The sequence below is a fragment of the Anopheles stephensi genome, chromosome 2, assembly GCF_013141755.1.
Source record: "Anopheles stephensi strain Indian chromosome 2, UCI_ANSTEP_V1.0, whole genome shotgun sequence".
Classification (NCBI taxonomy): Eukaryota; Metazoa; Arthropoda; class Insecta; order Diptera; family Culicidae; genus Anopheles; species Anopheles stephensi.
In genome coordinates, this window is record NC_050202.1 from 6,850,077 (window position 1) to 6,868,812 (window position 18,736).

Sequence of the window (18,736 nt, forward strand, 5' to 3'; positions counted from 1 at the left end):
CATGGGCTCGGTTAAAGGTGTTCTCGTTTTACTGGTGAACTGGCTAAAGAATGGTTCCCTTTTTTATCGATGGATGCAAGCCATCCAGACACAACACGGGATTTTCCGGGGTGTTTGGAATGCTGTTTCGGAACTTTGAAAAAACGTAGCTCAGTAGCTGCAAAGAAGTCGTCACCACATTGTGTATTGTGTACGGTGGTTGTGTTTTGGTTGGCGTTTGGTATTTATCGCTTTTCAACGATCGTTGCAAGTCTGGAGCGGTTTGGCATATAATGCTTGTGTGTGCAATGGGGGTTTGTTTTTGCTAACCATAACAAATTGGAACTCTAGTGGCGGGGTGAGTGAGTCATTGCTGGTAAGATTGTTTCTGGTAAGACATGGGAGATTAAGAGGAATAAGACGATGATTTCGATTCGTCCGAATTGGAGTATATTGCATTGGCAAGTAAACATTATTCAGTGTCCAAAATATTTGATTTATAGTTTGGCTTCTCCGTATGAATGTACTCTGAAAGTGTCAGGCTGGCAGATTGAATAATAGACTAGTTTATAGAGATCCTGGTGAGTAAATTTAGAGCTTCAGATATTTAAAAAAACATAGAAATCTTATTGCACTGTATCATAATTCCCTTAATCGGGGATGACTCTCTTAGCGTATGGGGAGGCTCAACAATACGATCCGACGTAAATCATGATCAAGAGCCGACATAGTACCGAGTCTCCTCAAAACATCAATATTCGATTGCAATACGGTTGAAATGGCTGATGTGATTCTGGCCGATAGCTTGATCAGAACTCGATTCAAACATTTAAAGAAGATGTATTATACTATTTTATAAGGACCTAAGTTCTTGAGTTAAACATGAACTGAAGAATAACTCTGGAGGTACTTAATAAAATCTCCAGAATATCGGCATTTATTTATAGAGGCTTTGGAGCTTTGGGTCCACAGTCGCCCCTGACATCTCCAGAATCATCAGAAGGATGTAGAATTATAATGCAAAGAACTGTCAGATATTGACAGGCATACCTAGAGATTAGTTTAAATAAGAAGGTTCAGTACTTGGAGGTGCATCAGAAGCCTAAACAGATTCTCATATCAATCCTGTTCACTTCTTCCAAAGAAGACTTGACAGAACGGAAATACAGAAGCAAACGAAACCCATTGCCATCCATTTAAATGAGGCACTTAGCACCAACACAGGGGATGCCTGTCCAACACCGTCCAAATGGCTGCTTGTCGTGCGATCAAATGCGTGATCAAAGCACATATTTACGTTAAAACAAACCCACACTGTAAAGCGCATTTAAAATGACATCAACGATCCAATAAACGCCATCCAATGGCCACCCCGGCCATCACCTGGACCCTTCATCGGTGGGCACTCGTCGACCCCTTTTTTACGGGGTTTTCCCTTTGTTTTCGATGGTTTCTAGATTGGCTGCCTGTGGACGAAACCTCCAGTAATGTCTCTATAATCGAGAGTTGGGTTTTGGGTATTGCGGTACAGCCCGCTCGCAGCATGTGTCATTGGCGTGCGGCTTGTCTCTGTGGCGGTGGCTACCCACGACGATGAGGACCCTTGTTTCCTTCGGCTTTTCGGGACAGGAGCGAAACGAAACGACAAGAAAAAGGCTGCACCGCCGATGACAAATCACTTGACACATTTCTGTTTTCACGGGTACGACACACGACACGTCCAGGGAGGGGTGAGGTCGTCCGAAGTGTCTGGTGGGAAATGTGATCTTTCTCGGCGATCGGCGATCGTTGTGGAAGATGCCACTGGGTTGTTTGCAAGGTGCTCGAGGGATGGGTTATCGGTTCTTTTCTCGGGGTGTCATTTTCGTTTTCCCCGATTGCCGCGGTAGCACTTTCGCGGTTGACATTTCTTTTCGGGTCGATGTCGGTGCCGATTAAAGCGATCCTCTAGCTGTAGCGGTGTACTGTTACAACTGTTTCACGGTGTAATGGGGGAAACTGTGCAGCAAAACCCAAAATTATTGTGGTAGGCAATAAAACGGAGCTCATTCGTCTGTATTTAGTCAAACTTGGACCGAAGTTCCCGAGTTCTGAGGACCGGTTTTCATTCAGTTTCTCACGCTGACTGGTACGATCTGGTGTGCAAGCGGTCTGCACATATTATGATAGCTGATTTTATTTATAGTAGTAAACACACACACACACACGAATACACCCATCAACCAGCTCCAAAGTGCATCTCGATGCTGCAGCTCCAAACGCGAAAAGAGGGAACCATTTTGTCCGTTCGTTCATTCATTCGCCGAGTCGTGGCGTGGCGGCCTTTTTTTTTTTTTCATTTCTCCAGCCCACTTACCTGTTTCGTGTTTCTCTTCATCTTTTGCTGCACGCTGGCGGGGAAACTTTTGCACGATTTTCTTGTTTTGCTTTCCGGCTGCCGTGGCTTTCATTCGATTATCGTTCCCCGGTACCTTATTTCGAGGTACCTTCCCACTGCACCGGCGTTACGGTGGGGAAGAATCTTATCGCGTATATAATTTCACGCTTGAATGTACTTCTATCAAGCTTTGTCTGTCCCGGCTTTCTTGGCTGGTTCGATGTTGGCCACCTCAAACCCGCCGAGAAGGATATGGTTTCGTTCGCGGGAACCACACCACACCGGGGCGGTTATTTTGTAGCAAAACAACAGGGAAGCGACAATTTTCATCCAGCAGGGACCTGAGACTGTGGCTCAGGTGGTTTGTTCCGCTTCTCCCTATGCATCTCTCTTTCTCTTAAGGAAAATATGCATCACAAAACGCCACCAAAGGGGAAAAACATCATCCCCGGGGATGGGTTGGCCATTTTTGCGATTTCATCTCATCTCAGCCCGCTCGGTTCTTTCTTCTTGCCTTGCCAGCATTATTATTGCCTAGTCCTTGATCGTTCACGCCCTCCTGCTTGGGCTGCGGGTAGCCGCCCGTCGGCAGCCAAGCAGTCAGTCAGCAGCAGCACCACCGCCAGTCAGTCGATTGCACGGAAGGATATAATTATATAGAAGTTGTTCCATGATGCAATGGCGGCAGCTTCCACGCTTTTGCTGCGAGGTTTTATGTACCGTGGTCGCCAATTTGGGTCCACGCCGTCCAGGACGATGGACGATGGACGATGTTGTTTACATCATAATCGTGGAGCTCCAGCTGGGTGTGTGGGGTGGGTTGATGGTGAAAGCTAGTGGGGTTCATGGAGTCTGGGTAATGCAATTATTCATTTTCGGGTTCGTGAAGATTTGAGCGATGGCGCTCGAACGGTGATGGTTGTTGTGGGTCATATTTTCGCGCAGACAATACACATTGGATTTTTTTATTTTAGTATGATAGACAAGATCTTTTTGGTCAATTTCAAACAGCCTCTTTTTATAGAATATCGTAGGAATTATTTCTCAAAAGTACTGGACAAGTTTATGCCCTACACTACTGGAGCAAGAGTTGATCTCAAATTTGCTTATTCCTTCAAGTTATTCTAGGGGATCCTTCTGTTTATCTTCCTTGAGACTACTGGTAGTCTTGGTCCTGGGCATATTGAGTACCTGTCAAAAGTCGTCGCCGTCTTCTGGGATTGTTTTGCAAGGAATATGGTCTTTTAGTCTCATCTGTAGACCTGGGATTAATACATAGCCAAAAAATCCACCAGAGAAAATGGAGATCGAAGCTAATTCTCTACCGAGAATCATCAACTATTGTAGCTCCGGATCGATCAATATAATTGAAGTTGAAGTCAAATAGCCAAAACAAATCTTCAAGCACCAACGAGTTATTGCTAAGATATTCATTAGAGGTTTTTTGGAGTCAATTTTATCAGATAGAATCTCCACTGCACAGACTCACCTTCTCAATTGCATCTCGATTCTTGTCTCGGAATGACCTGACAGCTCAGTAATGTGACTCAATTAGGTTTTCCAGAATTTCACGTATAATTACTCACATTCAACCTATTTCATAGAAAGTCAATTTAAAATCCCTCCCTAGAACGTTTGTAGCACAATGTAACACCATGCAACCACTGTTTCTAATGACCAATCCACGAAAAAAAAAATATCTGCCATTTTTGTGGTTTACCATCCCCGAAAGCTGCTCGTTTAACGCAGATTTGTTGTCATAAATTCTGACGTCAGGAATTTCGCCAAAGATATATGAGTTTTTACCTCCACGAACCGTTCGGGGAACAATAAAAAAACCTTAAAATACCGCCATATCCCGAATCGCGAATGATGTGCCACCAAAACAGACCTCAAGAGACGAGCAGATTAGGGTGTATATGTGGGAAAAAGTGACCATGAGAGATTTGTTTCCTATAGTTTCCCCCCTTTCGCCTGGTCACGACTTGGTTCGGGTGTTTTTTTTTCGTCCCAGTTTTGCCGTTGTCGAACCCCCCGAGAGCGCGATCCGCCAGTGTTTCGCGCGTCAGTTTCTCATAGTTAACATTTTTGACAGGTGTTACAAACGATGCACGTACGCGATGAGATTCCGAACTAGAGAATGCGCGACCGGGCCGGCGGTGCCTTATGCCTGCATCAAACAGTGCTCCGGGATCCGGTGTCCTGCTGGGTTGCTCCGTGAAGGGCGTGCCCGACACATGTCACTGTTTCGTTTTTTTATTCCCTCTTCTGTTAGCCTTCCCAAAAAAACACACTCCAACACCGTTTGAGTTTTTCTCTCTCTCTGTTGTTGAGTGATCTGTAGGTGGTAGGATAGGGGGAGAAACGTGGAAAAAGGGTGAGACGGAGTGAGGGATTTAGTGGCGGTGTGGTTTGTCTGTTGTTTATTTCGTGCGCAGATGAGCACGAACGAATTGAACTGTGAAATTGAAAGTGGCTTCGTATGTTGTCCCCTTGTTTTGTGTCCGTTAACTCGCCGGTACAGCAGCGATGATGGTGATCTTAACATGGTTTTGATTAGATAAAGCTGGGGGGAATCTCCCGAACGGGGGACAGACTAGAACCGACCGAGGATCAAAAGGAACGATTGGACGAGCACGTAGCGCAGCGACGACAACTGACGGACGGATTCCCTCATTCCGGTAGGAAGCCTGACGCTACCCAGCCTCGAAACGACACATAATTTATCGATCATTATTATAGGCTGTCAAAATAATGTGAGTTTTACGCTGGACGTTCTCGGAAGTCTCGGGGCGTGACGAGACGGGAGCGCGAGCCAGTCGAGTCCTCGGTGACTTGCCCTCCCCCCCTTCTTTTGCTTTAAATCATCATTAGACATGCAAAAATTTCCCTCGCCACGCCGAAATATGTCAAGGATTTGTGAGGCAATAATTCTTCAGCCCTTCTGACAGAGCGAACGAGCAAATAAAAAAAAAAAACGAAACTCCAAGAGCACCTCGGACGAGGGTTCTTTTCCGTTTTGGTGGCAGAATCGAAGAACTCTGGATATAATCACACGAGCGTGTTTTTATTGATTCTCGTTGTAGCGGTGCACTGTAAACCTTCAACTGCACTGTAAAAAGCTGCTGCAATAAACTTCGGCAGAGCTTAAGCGAACTGGCGCTGAGATGGGCATCTTGAAGCGGGACTATGTTACCGAACAAAACCTACCGCTGCCAAGGTCCAATCTCGTTGTGGTTCCTCTTGCCGTTTTTTTTTCTTCGCTCCGCTCCAACGATGTTCTCATGAAATATTGGCAAGAAAATCTCAGAACTCTCACAATAATTCATACGGCACGGCGAAGGCGCAGCAAAGAAAGAAAAAAAAACCCGGAGAACCATAAAATACGCCTCCCTGACATAAGCCTCCAAATGGGGAGCCAAAACTGTGCCGAGTGCCGTGTTTAAAAGGCAAGTTTTACTCCGGTTGCAGGTCATCGGGGCAAGAAGTAAACCAAGGCAGATCGGACAGGAAAAACGCCAGTGAAACCTCCGTTACCCTTTTGCGGCCGTAAGGGTTTTCGCCAAATGGTTTACGGCGATCTTGTGAACCTAGCGGCTGGATCGCATTCGCAGTTAGAAAGCGGCAAAAGGTTAGGCTCGCTCGGGGTTAAAGTGGGTGGGATGCGCACCAACAAACCCTTCTGCACGGGAGGGGGGTGGGGGGATGGGGGGGGCTTCCCAATGCAACGGTTTCAAGTTTTTTCACGATCGAATCGGAGCCGAAGAATCGATTCGCTGCCGGGTTGGTTGCAGGGTTGCCGCTTTGCTCTACTTTTCCTCTGCAGCCTGATTATTTTTACACAAAAACTGGGGATAAAGAGAAAACAATGAAGATTTTTTGTGAAAGAGTTTACCCTGCCAATTAATTAGCGAACCTCCCCTAGGCCGCCATTTTTTATCCTCTATTATTAATTAATTAGATAGCGAAAACACTATCACAGCGACAGTTCATCATTCCGATTCCGATAGATGGCGCTGTTTGTTTGGGTTACTTTTACTCAGGAACTCAGAACATTAATCAAACCGACTCACACCCCTGCACAAAAGACCATAAATTAAATTGTTACCTTCTGCATGGCGCGCAATCTACATATTGTGCAGCTCCGGCTTAATGTCCGTGAAATGGTGTCGTTAAGCAACAAAAAAAAAAAAAATCCCCAGTGCTAAGTGATAGTGAAACATAGCCAATTAAGTGTAAATCACATACATACATCCTTAGCTGTCAGTTTCGCTCCACTGATAACACACACACACACACAGCTAGAACCAGTCTGTGGTGTGGAGTAATGTGATAAACATTCTAATTAGCATTCTAGAGAGGTGTAAGAGTTATTATTGGACTATAATTTATAGCCCTTAAGAACGGTTTTAATGTATCTGTATGTGTGATAAATGCAACGCGTATGCATTTTTATATTCAATTAGTGTACTTGCTATTGCAGCTTGAAGTCACAATTCATACGAATGGTGAAACATAAATGAACCACTGGTCAAAGAGGTCGAAGCGATCGTCTTTTTTTTGTCCTGTTCACGCTACAAGAAGCTCCCACGCCTCCCTGAAGACGGTGGTGAGCAGCCTGAAGCGACTTGGTGCGGTGGGTCCGGAGGTGGAAAAATTGTTATCACCATTTGTCCATCATTACGACTGCGCGCTTCATTTTCCAACCTTGAGAAACCAGCGGGAGATGACCGGCCTCGATCAGCAGACCTGCTACCCAGACGACCATCCGAACACCAGCAGACCGTTTGCTTTGACATTCTGCGCGCGGAGTGTACGGAATGGGTCCCCACCAACAAGGGCGGTCCGGTTTTGGTGTCGTGCGATCGTGAACGAAGTGTTTGGAACGCAATCACAATCATTCGATTGAAAGGTGTTGAAGTCATGGTGTAGCGGCCCTGCTGACGAGCAGATCTCACCAGCGATCACGGGGAAGGTTGAGAACAGCGTAACCGATCGAGCGTTCGATAAGATCGTTCGAGCGGCGGAAAAGTTCGATCGGAGCAGAGGGCAGATCGGTCAGCGGGAGAGTTCAGGTCGGGAACCTGAAGCGAGAAGAAGCTCTGCCTTGTGTCTGCCCGGCTTCTTTTTTTTGCAACCTCATGTTGGCAGCCTAGAGCATGGCGAGCTTAGGTTGAACTGGTCATTGGTTCGGGTTCGCCTGCTTTACCACTTCAAAATCCTCCCTCCGGTTCATGTTGTCCGGAACACATTTCGGTGTACCGGCTACCTACTGTTAGGCGCGCGTAATGGCGTTACACTCCGTACGGCTGTTTCGTGTTCGATGCCCGACCGATCTCACCTACGGTGGCGTAACCAATTGCTGCTCCTTCCCATACATCTCTCTCTCTCCATGCTTTTCGAAATCCGTGGACCACCTCCCTGCGTGACCGAACCGAAAGCTTGAAAAGTCATCGAGCGGTCGATGGCGAGACTACGAACCTTTTTGCCCGAGTGATCGGTTTCTGTGGTTAGGCCAGGGTTTTCTTTGCCGACCGGCTGGCTGGCCGGCAGTTGGCTGTTTTATGGCCGTGTCCGCAAAGCCCTCGTCACCCGGACCTTTGGGGAGTCAACTTTGGACCCGCGAGGTGACGGATTGTAAACCACGATGATGACGGGCGATTTGTGTTTACGCGTTTTCTCACTTCCGCGCGTACCGTGGCACCGGTGAGGGAAAACATAAGCTCCGGGGAAGCTGCACGGTTATAGTCGCAGCATGTTGCATGTTTTGGCCACCAGTTGTGGCCACCAGTTGCTCGCTCCCTGTTGCATGCCACACGAGCAGCTTCCTGTGTGTGATCGTGGGCTTCCTTCTGGAGCGTTGCTGAGTGTGGACCAGGCGGGGTAGTGGCGAGGATCCCCGGATATTCAACCGGTAACTCTTCAATGACTAATACAATTGGACGCGGGCTTTGGTTGGAGAATTCTGCAGAACATTTTGTGGGCTATAAATCTTATCCTAAAATGTTGCCATAAAACTCCTAACATGGCGTCAGATCAGGTGAACCCCCTTCCCCTCAACGATCGCTTGATAGACGTCGGTTTGTGTGAATGAAACGAGCCTAATTTTTATCGCAAAAAACGAGTGATTAGCGCAGAGTTCGGCAGAATTTTAAAGACCGTTGCCCCAAAATAAAATACATTCTCCCAAAACATAAAATTATGTTTGATCGTCCGGCAGACGAGAGTTAGAAATTCCAGTTCCGCAAGTTTTCTTTGCCTCGGTGACTCCGTCGCTGAGGCAGTGAGGAGTCATAAATAATAAAGCCCAGAAAAGTCTTCTTCCATCCGTCCCGGTGCTCTGGTGATGGTGAGGTTCGCGGACGGACAGCGCACAATCACATATAATGTTGTGTTAAAAGACGGAGCCGGTGTGTCCCGCGCGGCTGTCGTGTTATGGCGCGTCGAACAAAACGTTCCCAATTTCCCTCCGGGGTGCTTATGTTTTCGATGATGTTAATAATAACCGACAACGGCAGCATCAGGCAGCTACATGTATTGACGGCATTAGCAACCCAAGCCATGACGGGAGCGATGGCGGGGCGGTGGGCTGCAAGCAAGCCGCAACGGTTCTGTAGCGGCCGCGGCAAATAAAACGCGTCGTTAAAGATGACCCCTTCTCAACGGCGGGCCCCCACTCACCCGGCTCACCCTCGGCACGGGATCATTGGAAAGCCATCATTTCATTGATTTTATTTTACGCGACACGGCCGAACGCGGCTCGCGGTCTCTCTGTGGTCCGTCAGAAATCATGACTCGAAACATCATATTCCGGGGAACCATGCCGCGTTTCGTTCGCTCATTATATGACGCTTCGCCGTTCGGTGCTTACGGGGCCCATTTTTCCAATTTTTATTGACTCTTTGAGATTTTTTATTGATCGGTCAGCTCGGTGGACATTTAGTGCGCCGGCAAGGTTCATACGGTATGCGATATGAGTGTGCGGTTGCTGCTGCTGCTGATGCTGCTGCTGCTGTGGTCATCGCGTGGACCGGGCGGCATCGTCACAAAGTCTCGCCGGTCACTCGAGAATGTCCCCAGCCGGTACCGAGAGCCGGAAAAAGGAGTCGTTAAAAATTAGTTCCAGTCCGGGGTGGCAGCTCCGATCGAGCGGCAGCACCGATTGTTGTCACCGTTTTGTTATGCTAATTTTATTCTCTGCTTGACAAGAGCCGGTGCTAATCCCCCACCATGCACGGTGCACGGTGCTGTTGGGGTTTGAAGATCCGCGTAGAGTTTACCCGTGTTCGGTTTGTTCGGCGGCACCGGCACGGACCGGTGGGAGTGGATTACGGTCATGATGTGATAATGTCCGTGTCGATCGGGTGAGAAGGTCGTTTGCTCAGCTTGCTATAAAACTGTTCCCCAATCCTTCTGGCGTGAGAGCGAACTCGAAGAGCGTAAACTGTCCAGCATCCACCGTGTCATAATGCATCGTATTTAATGCTGTTTTTTGGTTGTTGAAGCACATGGGAAGGTGCATGACGAGCAGGTAGGAACGAGGGAATGACATCGGGGAAAGGGATTCGCAACAAAACAGTCAGCGAAGGAAAAGCAAGCGGTGTAGTAACGGCTCAATGAATCATGGTCGATGGGCATCATTTGTTGATAATTGTGTTGTTTGACAGATAAGATGGGAAATATTTTGGAATTTCGCATCATGTGACGTGATCGGGACTGTCGTAGAAAAATCCCAGGTCTCAGGGTTCAAGTCTCAGGGTTTCTAAGCTGTTAACTGTCAGAATAGTTATTGCATCATCTGGTTCCGAGTAAAAGTCTTGGATATGAGACAAATGTTTAGCCAGAACGTGATCCAAGGTGAACGACTGTTTTGCGATAAACAGCAATCAATTTCGTGACTTTTTGCCAATCTCCTCACTAAACTCAGCTCTTTCTACTAGGCAGCTGACAGCTGTCAAACTGTTCAGCACTAACTTTGTTTGATTCAGCTAAAATGCTGTCAGTTTCTTTCTAAACAGGCTGTCAGTTAAAATCTAATGTTGAGATCGCTAGCTGTCGGTGTATCTGAAGTACTTAGAAGAGTTCTTTCAAATTCCTCCACATGAGCCAAGGTTCGATATTTATGACGTTCATTGATGACTTTGAAGACAGCAGCTTAAGAACATAGGAACTAAAAGCTAAGAAATCTTTAGTAAACATTTCCCGGCGAGCAGTTTCTGCACAACTGCTCCCCATAAGCTTCTTAACATAAATTAAAGCTTAAGCGGCGATCCAAAACTAAAAAAACACCCTCAAAAGCTATCACCGTAACACCAGTACTTACGATGATTCACGCACCGTATTGAGATGTTTTGCCTGCAACATGTCATTAAGTATCGTAAGATATGTCTCCCAACCTAGCAAAATGCGATCTTAATGCGATTATTATAGCCACCCTTTCCCCCCCCCCGCTTTGATGCCTGTAGACACGTTTATCAATCGAAATGCTAATCGGGTCTCATCCTCCATTTTTTTTTCTTTTGCTCCCTTTACCCGGCGATACAGGTTTGGTTTCAGAACAAGCGTTCGAAGGAGCGACGGTTGAAGCAGCTCACCAGCATGGGACGAGGTCCGTTCTTTGGCGGCGCACGGAAGATGCGCGGTTTCCCGATGAACCTGTCGCCCGGCGGGCTAGATGAGCCCGGGTTCCCGTACTTCGCGGCGGACGGTAAATTCGATTTCGGGTACGGTGGTCCACCGTTCCATCCGCACGATGCCCCATTCTTCGGGGGACACCCGGGCGCGGGCCCAATGCCTTTCGGCGGTCCCGGTAAGTTGAGTCGCGCGTTGAGAGTTCGTTTTTTCCACCCCGTTTCGGTTGCAAATAACAGTGCGGTGTTAATGTCAGGCTTTTCACCGATGCAGGAGGACCCATGGATCACCCGATCCCAATGGTAGGCGACTTCGTGGGCGGAATGGCCGGTCCGGATGGTGGTGGTGGTGGCCCCGGTGGGCCCGGCGGTGGACCCGGCATGCTCGGCGGTCCCGGCGGTCCCGGCGGTCCTGGCGGATTTATGGGACAACCGGGTGGACCGGGAGGCCCGGGAGGAAATCCACAGCAACAGCAGCAGCAGCAGCAGCAACAGCAGCAGGGACACGGACCGGATGGGGTCGGCGGAATGTTACCGTCGTCCCGGCCCGGTGGCAGCCCGGTAGAGTTCCTAACGTCGGGCAACTTCTCCGAGTCGCAGAACATGCAGAGCGAGGGTCTGGTGTGGTAAGTGCGGTTGGGGAATAGGAGTGCCCATCAGCATTCCCGTTCCTCCCAGGCCCTAGCGGCAGCTTATCACGGTTGTTATCTTACGGAGCGCGAGCAGGAGCAAGAGTTTTAATTTATTTAAGCATGTACTATGCGCGTGGTGGATGTTGTGTCAGGGCTTGTGTCGGGCGGGGGGAGGGTTTCGTTCGCATTCTTGTTGCTTTTCTTCAGCCAACAGTGTGGCCTCGTAGAACTGATTTATTGGTACAGCGCGAGCGTGTCCAGGGCGTGAGCGCTCTTTGTTTACGCGAACAGCACGCACTTTTTCGCCGGAACCGGCGACAAACCGTCGTTGACAAAACCGTCGTCTCGGGTCTCATAATTAGCGGTCCATGCGTGAATTATTGAACCGCTCAGCTAAGTGTGTGCGTGCGTGCGTGCGTGTGGGGTACTTGTTGCTGGTTTGTTGGCGCCACGGATTCGATTCGTCCCCGGTGACAGAGCATTGGGGTTATTACGTCCCCGCGGACGCGCACATGGCGCTTGCAGAGATCTCATGTTTCTTTGGGGCTTTGGCTCGTTTGCGAAAAAGCGAAAAAGCGTTAAACTGGGTGAGTCGTAAATCGTAACATTGACTGCTGGTAATGGACCGTTTTGGGACGGGCGCTGACGTAACCCATACTCGATTGTCGAGCGAGAGACTCAAACACACATGCCAACCTTTGGGAAGTAAAAATTGGGCGAGTGCGAGTTGAAAGTCCGAGGGCACGGGGGGTTGAGCCGTCAACTGTTGCTTATGACGGGCGTTTGAGGATGGACTGTTTGGTAGCAATTTGTGACAATAGTGTGACTGTTTTCCTTCAGGAAGCAACTTTCAACCGATCAGTATTAAAGGACAGCAATCAATTATAGCACAGCATTATAGCAAAACACACACGACGTTTAGTGTACAGCACACGGCACAGTGGGCAACGGTCGCTCGGTGTCCTCTCAATCAATCCTCATCAGCCGCACTCGCAACTGATCATCCCCGCGTCTCCCTGACGCCATGCACGCTCGTAAGATATTTATGTTAAGGACTAATAACGCTTCCCGTACGAAAGCGGATTGTTGTTTTCTATTCTTAGTAGTTTTGGTTCGTGCGTAAGGCTACGGTTAAAATTAAATTATTTAGCAAACCGACGGCTTTTAAGTAAAGGCTATTACAGTTGGCATTCGCCGGCGACAGGGGACAGGTTCCGGTCCGTCACTCATCAGTTAGCAGTCTGTACATTATTATGAAGTTCTAGCTAATCGATTGCGTCCATCGTGAACCGGTGGACGGAGCGGATTAAGGGTGAATGTTAGCTCCTCACAAGTTTTAGTGGAATGCGTCGTGGGTGAGTGTAAAAAAGGCGGGTTTTCTTACCCGTTCTGGTAGGCTGCAACAGCTTCTTCTTGGGAATAGGGAGCCCGGAGTTCGGCTACCGAGCAGCGGGACGGTGGGTGGGAAATGTTTATCAGTTTTCAATGCACAACCCACCAATCAACTATCGGGGGACAACTGTCACGCGAAAAAAGGTCGGAAAAACAAATCAGTTGAACGGTAACGGAGAAAAATCGTGTGTGTACGTATGTGAGAGTGTAAATAGTGCTTAAAAAAGCTGAACGTGTAAATAGAAACTCGAACCACACGATGGTTGATGAGAAGAAAATGGAAAATGAATAAGCGGTGGTAGAAAAGGGAAAGAAACCCAGAAACCATTCATAAAACCTTGATAGATTGTAGCGCGTTGATTGGGACGAAGACAAACGGAGCTGAAGGAGTGGTTAATAGCAAAGAAAACAGAAAAGAAAAAAAAAACTAAGCGCCGGAAAACAAACAACATGAAATCTCCCAGTTTCAGTGCTTAGCGAGTTGTAAAATTAACAATTTTAGTGAACAAAAGTGGTAAACCTTAATGTAAGGACTAGAAGAACATATGGGCATATTTTGAAAATAACAAAGCAGGCTAAGAAGGAAGAAAAAAAACATCAAATCAAAGTAACATCAGCCAAACCAACCAATAACAAAACCTTCGACTCCCGCCGGAAGAGCAAAAAGCGGAAATCGGTTCGGAACGGGTGATGGTGTAGAATTAAAAAATCGAATCATGCAAAAAACTCATTCCAACAAATGAACAACAAAAACACATCAAACAATAGGAAAAAGGGGGGGAAGGAAAGGAAATCGCATCAAGAGAAGAAAACAAAAGGAAGCGGAAGAAAAGAAAACGACCCAATTGTGTTATTATTTGTTTAAGGACATCTTACAGTTAGGAGCAAAATAAAAGAGGAAGAAAAAAAGGAAAGAAGCCAGCAGAAGTAGTAGAAACAAGAACCGCAACAACAGCAGCAGAGAGAAAAACAAAACACACACACACACAAACAAACAATTATGTGGAGCGGGCAAATGGAGAAAGGAGAGCGAAATAATAAATGAAAATAATAACGACAAATAATACCCAGTGTGCACAGCGGGAGTGTTTCGAATGTGGCAAGTGTAAATGGTAAGCAAGCGAGAGAAATGAAAGAAAAAAACAAACCCGATTTGCTAATTCACTTTCACGTGGAGCCCAACCGAAGCAAGAAGGTTTTGAGGATTGAGCAGTACGGTATTATGGTAGAAAGTTCATTATTTTCACAAGTTGGTGCGCGAGAGAAATCTCACAAGTGTTGATGAAGGCTTGTTTTTTTTTTGCTTCCACTAGTGGAATTGTTTGTTTTGATTGTGGACTTCTTGGGCAATTAATTTCTAACTCCTTTGAATAAGAAGTTTAACAACAACAACAAAAAATCCCTCAAAACACACAAAAGAAGCCTACCCTCCATTAGTACACCGATTAAGTTTAATGCTCGCGCCTTTCACAATCGGCCGGTTCGCTCGCCGGGCCCGTACGTATCGCTTTACCTAATTAATGAAGGCTCTGATGACATCGATTACCGCGGTCCGGAATGCCCGAAAGAAACGGAAACCGGTTCGCGCGAGGACGGCGAGAGGAAACATATGTCCGAATGGCGCGTGAGGTAATGTTCCGGAATTTCGAATGATCACGTGCGAACATGGAAGCGTGAAGTGAGGCCGGATCTCTCCCCTTTGTGCCGGCCCGGTTATGTCTTCATATGCTCATCCATTTATCCATCCCATTCATTCACCGTTCGCCTGTGGACGGCTGCACTTTGCATGTCGGGAGTTAATTAGCATAGGGAACGTTCGAATTGACTCTTGAAATTGGACCCCCGGTTGACGGGGTGGGTGCTGTTCTAAAAAAAAAAAAGGGAAGGAAGAGATGTATGCACCGAAAACACGTTACATTATCAATTATGATATGTTTTACCACCTTCGTTCTTTTGTTGTTGTTGGTTGGTGCTTTGCATTTGCAAAACAGGCCCGCCACATAATGATAGGCCTCGGAACCAAGCTAATGGAACTAATCATAATAATAATAATAAATTCGACAACGGTAACAAAACAACCGACCCGATGCTTTCCTTCGTGGGTTTTGTTGTCTTTTTTCCCGACTCCAAGAGTTCCCGACCCTAGTCACTGACTGACACCCTCAGAACTTCGGCCGGTCTCTTCAGGAACCATTCAGCAATGGACGGATGCTGTAAATTCTGTCCCCGGGAAAAAGGGACGACGAGCCCGAACTAAACTAAAACTAAATCAGCCGCTAATTTTTCCGCAATTTCTGGTAGGGTAATCGAATCAGGAAGGACCGCACCCTGCATCGCTCAGCCAGCCGGGAACAACACCAGCAGCAGAGATCTCGCGCGGCGCGTGTATCTCATGCGGAAGATGAAACATTTTTCAAACGATCGTAAAATGTGACACCCTCCCTTCGGTGGGTTTTCCCTACCAGCCCTAGGGGGAAACAGGTCAATGGGATTAGGGTGAAACGGTTGGCATAGCTTATCGTGCGGTGTACAGCAGTGCGCCTGGAACAGATTTACCATTTCGTCCCGGCTTTTTTTTCTTCCAGGGCACAGTATGGTGTGCCCATCGAGCCCATCCATCCTTCTGCCGGTGGTCCGTGTGGTCCGGTGGCGATGGTTGGTTGCGTTTTGTGTCGATAAGACCGCAGCATTTTGCAGCGTCGTCATTCGGGATGTTCTGGCCAGATTTGCGAGCTCTGTGTACAGTGATTGACAAATGTTCTTGCCACCCAGAACAGTATTTTATATATTTTTGTAATGAGATTAAATCACAGTTTAGACATGAATCTTAGGGCTCTGGGGCTAATTGCCTAGGATCTGTTTAGGATAGAACTACCTCATAATTGCTATCTCTGTTGTCTTGAGTTGGAACATTTACACATCGATTGCAACGGACATATCTACAACGGGAGACTCTTTTAAATAAATATTGAACTTTTTTGTAAATTTGTTCAAGTGTTCGATCGTCTGAAGAAGACCCGTTTTTGTACTTTACCGTTGATTATTTAACCTGCTTGTCTCAATTACTATTCAAATGGTCTGCTGATTGCCTAATATCAGGCGTTAACAGTTGTAGCTGATATTTTAACCGGCTGTCTTAACATTAAGTATTGTCTTTAAATAAATTGAAAGTAACAAACAAACTATCTTCTATAGAAACTTTTTGGGAGCCCAGAACAAGATTTTTGTCTAAATTTTCCTTTATTTTATGTCTCGTAATTGCTTAATATTAAGCGTAAAAATCAACAAGTAATTTCAATACGATCTGTGCTTTTTTAAAAATTATATACAAAATTGGAAGGCAATATCCTTTCCTATCGGCTAATTTTTGTCACTCCCTGTAGAAACAAGTCAAGCACATGTTTTGCTCACCCCTGTGCTGAACTGCGCCCGCTTGCATTCCAACCCCTGCGTACCTAAAAACCCACCCCTTACACGGCCAGAGCCTACTTCGATTGCTGCTGTTGACGTCGGTAAAAAGTTATCCACGCATCGGTTACTTCGAATCTCCCCGGCACACAAAACTCTCGGACGAACCCTCCTTCGGGAAGAGAAACGTTTCTTGGCCTGGTGCGCGATGACGCGCAGGAGGGAAAAACGGCCCATATATTCTTGAGGGAAGGACCGGTTGGATGGTGTCTGTTGAGGCAAAAAACGATTAAAGCAGTTGCAGTTTGGCCATTCCTCCCGGAGGGTTAGGGCACTTGTCGATGGTGTACACTTGGCACACCGGGATGATGTTCCCGTTTGGCCTGATAAGGGTTTATCACGGCGCGCAGGACACGCAGGACATACGCACGACGGGCCGTGCATCGCGTATCAATCATTCGGCTCGTGTGCTTCGGAGCGGTGATTCGCTGGCCCCCGGAACTGCATGTTTGTTTAGTGTCGTTTAAATGATGACAGATGCGTCGTATTTGAATGTTATCTGGTGCGCCAAAGGCCAAATCCCTTTCGCAAAGCACAAAGGAAGGACTCCCCAGGGACGGTCTAGCGATCGAGAAGGTTTTTGGGAAGGAACCTCCTCCGGGAGTTATGCGATTCGGGAGCGGCACATTGCTTCCTTCGGGACTTTTTATGGCATTCTTGTGAATCTGAGCATTATGCGTTGCCCCTGCACCATCAATATCCCTCGACCGTTCTTATTTCCCCCTTTTTCTTCCTTCTTGGACGATAAATTCCTTGCTTCTGAAGACCGCGCTCCGGCTTGCTATTCAGTCAGTGGGGAAAGGGCACACGAGTGTCGGTACAAATTTTGCAGTCACACTTCAATCTTCCCGGAATGCCGTCGCCCCATCACGGACTGACGGATACGCATCGTAACACGGTTAATTACCCTGCAAAACTATGCACATTTATGTCGAACACGATGAACTGATGATGATCGTTGTTAATAAAGAACGGTGCTGCTGCCCTTGGCGCCCCGGTCCGGCACCGAGGAAGCCACCGACGACGGTTGACGATGAAGGTTGCCTCGGTGGCGTTGTTTTGTAAATGATAGCTGTAAAAGGAAAGTGTCTGCTCGTAAAGATTATGTTCGTTGGTCCCCACCAACGGACGGGCTTTAAAATGTGCTTTACGAGCCGAGTTGTTTTTAGTTGGGTTTTATAATAATTAAATTTTCTCCACAAAATAATGATCAAACTCAACGCGATGCCTTGTGCGCATTACACGTACAACTTTATTATTATTTAAAGCGTGGGAACCAAGCTCCAAGAAAATCGTGCCACTAGGGATGTCAATTAGCCATCGAAGTGTTGAGCTAAACATCATAATAAGAGTGCAAATAGATGCAAATGGTAGCAAATTGTGTTAATGAGAGTGCAGCTACAATCGTATCACATCCGAAACCGGTTGTCACTACTCTTGGCGGGGGGCTAAAAGTTGCGCCCACGTCCGAACTCACTTCGCTTGTGGTCATAAAGAAGTTTGTTCTAAAATGGTCGTATTTGCGTATGCAGTGGGGCACACACAGACACACAACTCGAGAAAGGTCAACACTAACGAGTGTGAACCTGTTGCATTGCTTGGGTTGCAGTATTAGCGTAGAAGAAGTTGCGTCGGAATCGCTATTCGCCAGCTGTTCCATCCAATAATCGTTTTTCAACGCTAAAAGTTTGCCACCATTAGGCAAGCTAGACAGCAATCAAGTGAACGTTCGCTGACGGTGTAGAGGAGGATAAAGTGCAAAATTCAATGTGGGATTACTTTTGTAAGGTTACCGGAATGATATATGTTGCTTGCAATCTCTGTAAAGCTATCCTAATTTTGTAATATTTTTTAAATATAAATATTTATTCGATTACCTTTACAGTTACTAAGTGCTATCACTAAAGATCTCTTAGAAAGATCAACCTCGAACCATCCAACCTCGAATCGTTTTGGTCTGCCATTTCTGGCTCTTGATTTTAACCGTAACAAAGTAGTCAGCCCTGCGTACGGGGAGTCGGCCTGGATGGGATTTGAATCCAGGTCCAGCCTTGTGAAGACCGGCTCCGTTATTGCCTCTGCCAACGGACTGGCCCATACATCTACTCTGTTGAAAAAATTAAGATAATTATTTGTTGTTTCAATTTTGAGGCATTAGATAACACGTTAAGCAGTAAGTATAAACAGAATGGCGCCTGGGCATGAAATGAATTATAGCAAATTAATTGGAATTGAAATGAATTATTTCGAATAAAATT

The 18,736-nt window shown here is 46.8% G+C and overlaps 1 protein-coding gene across 1 annotated transcript in view; it reads left to right on the forward strand.

Moving 5' to 3' along the window:
- The window catches only part of LOC118505855 (LIM/homeobox protein Lhx1), a 34,274-nt gene extending 20,200 nt beyond the window's left edge, over positions 1–14,074 (forward strand). The window contains exons 5-6 of the mRNA XM_036042236.1: positions 10,901–11,165; positions 11,261–14,074. Of these exons, the coding sequence (XP_035898129.1) occupies positions 10,901–11,165; positions 11,261–11,616 (621 nt within the window). The 3' untranslated portion in view covers positions 11,617–14,074. The remainder of the gene's footprint in view (positions 1–10,900; positions 11,166–11,260) is intronic.
- Positions 14,075–18,736: the final 4,662 nt, after the last annotated feature.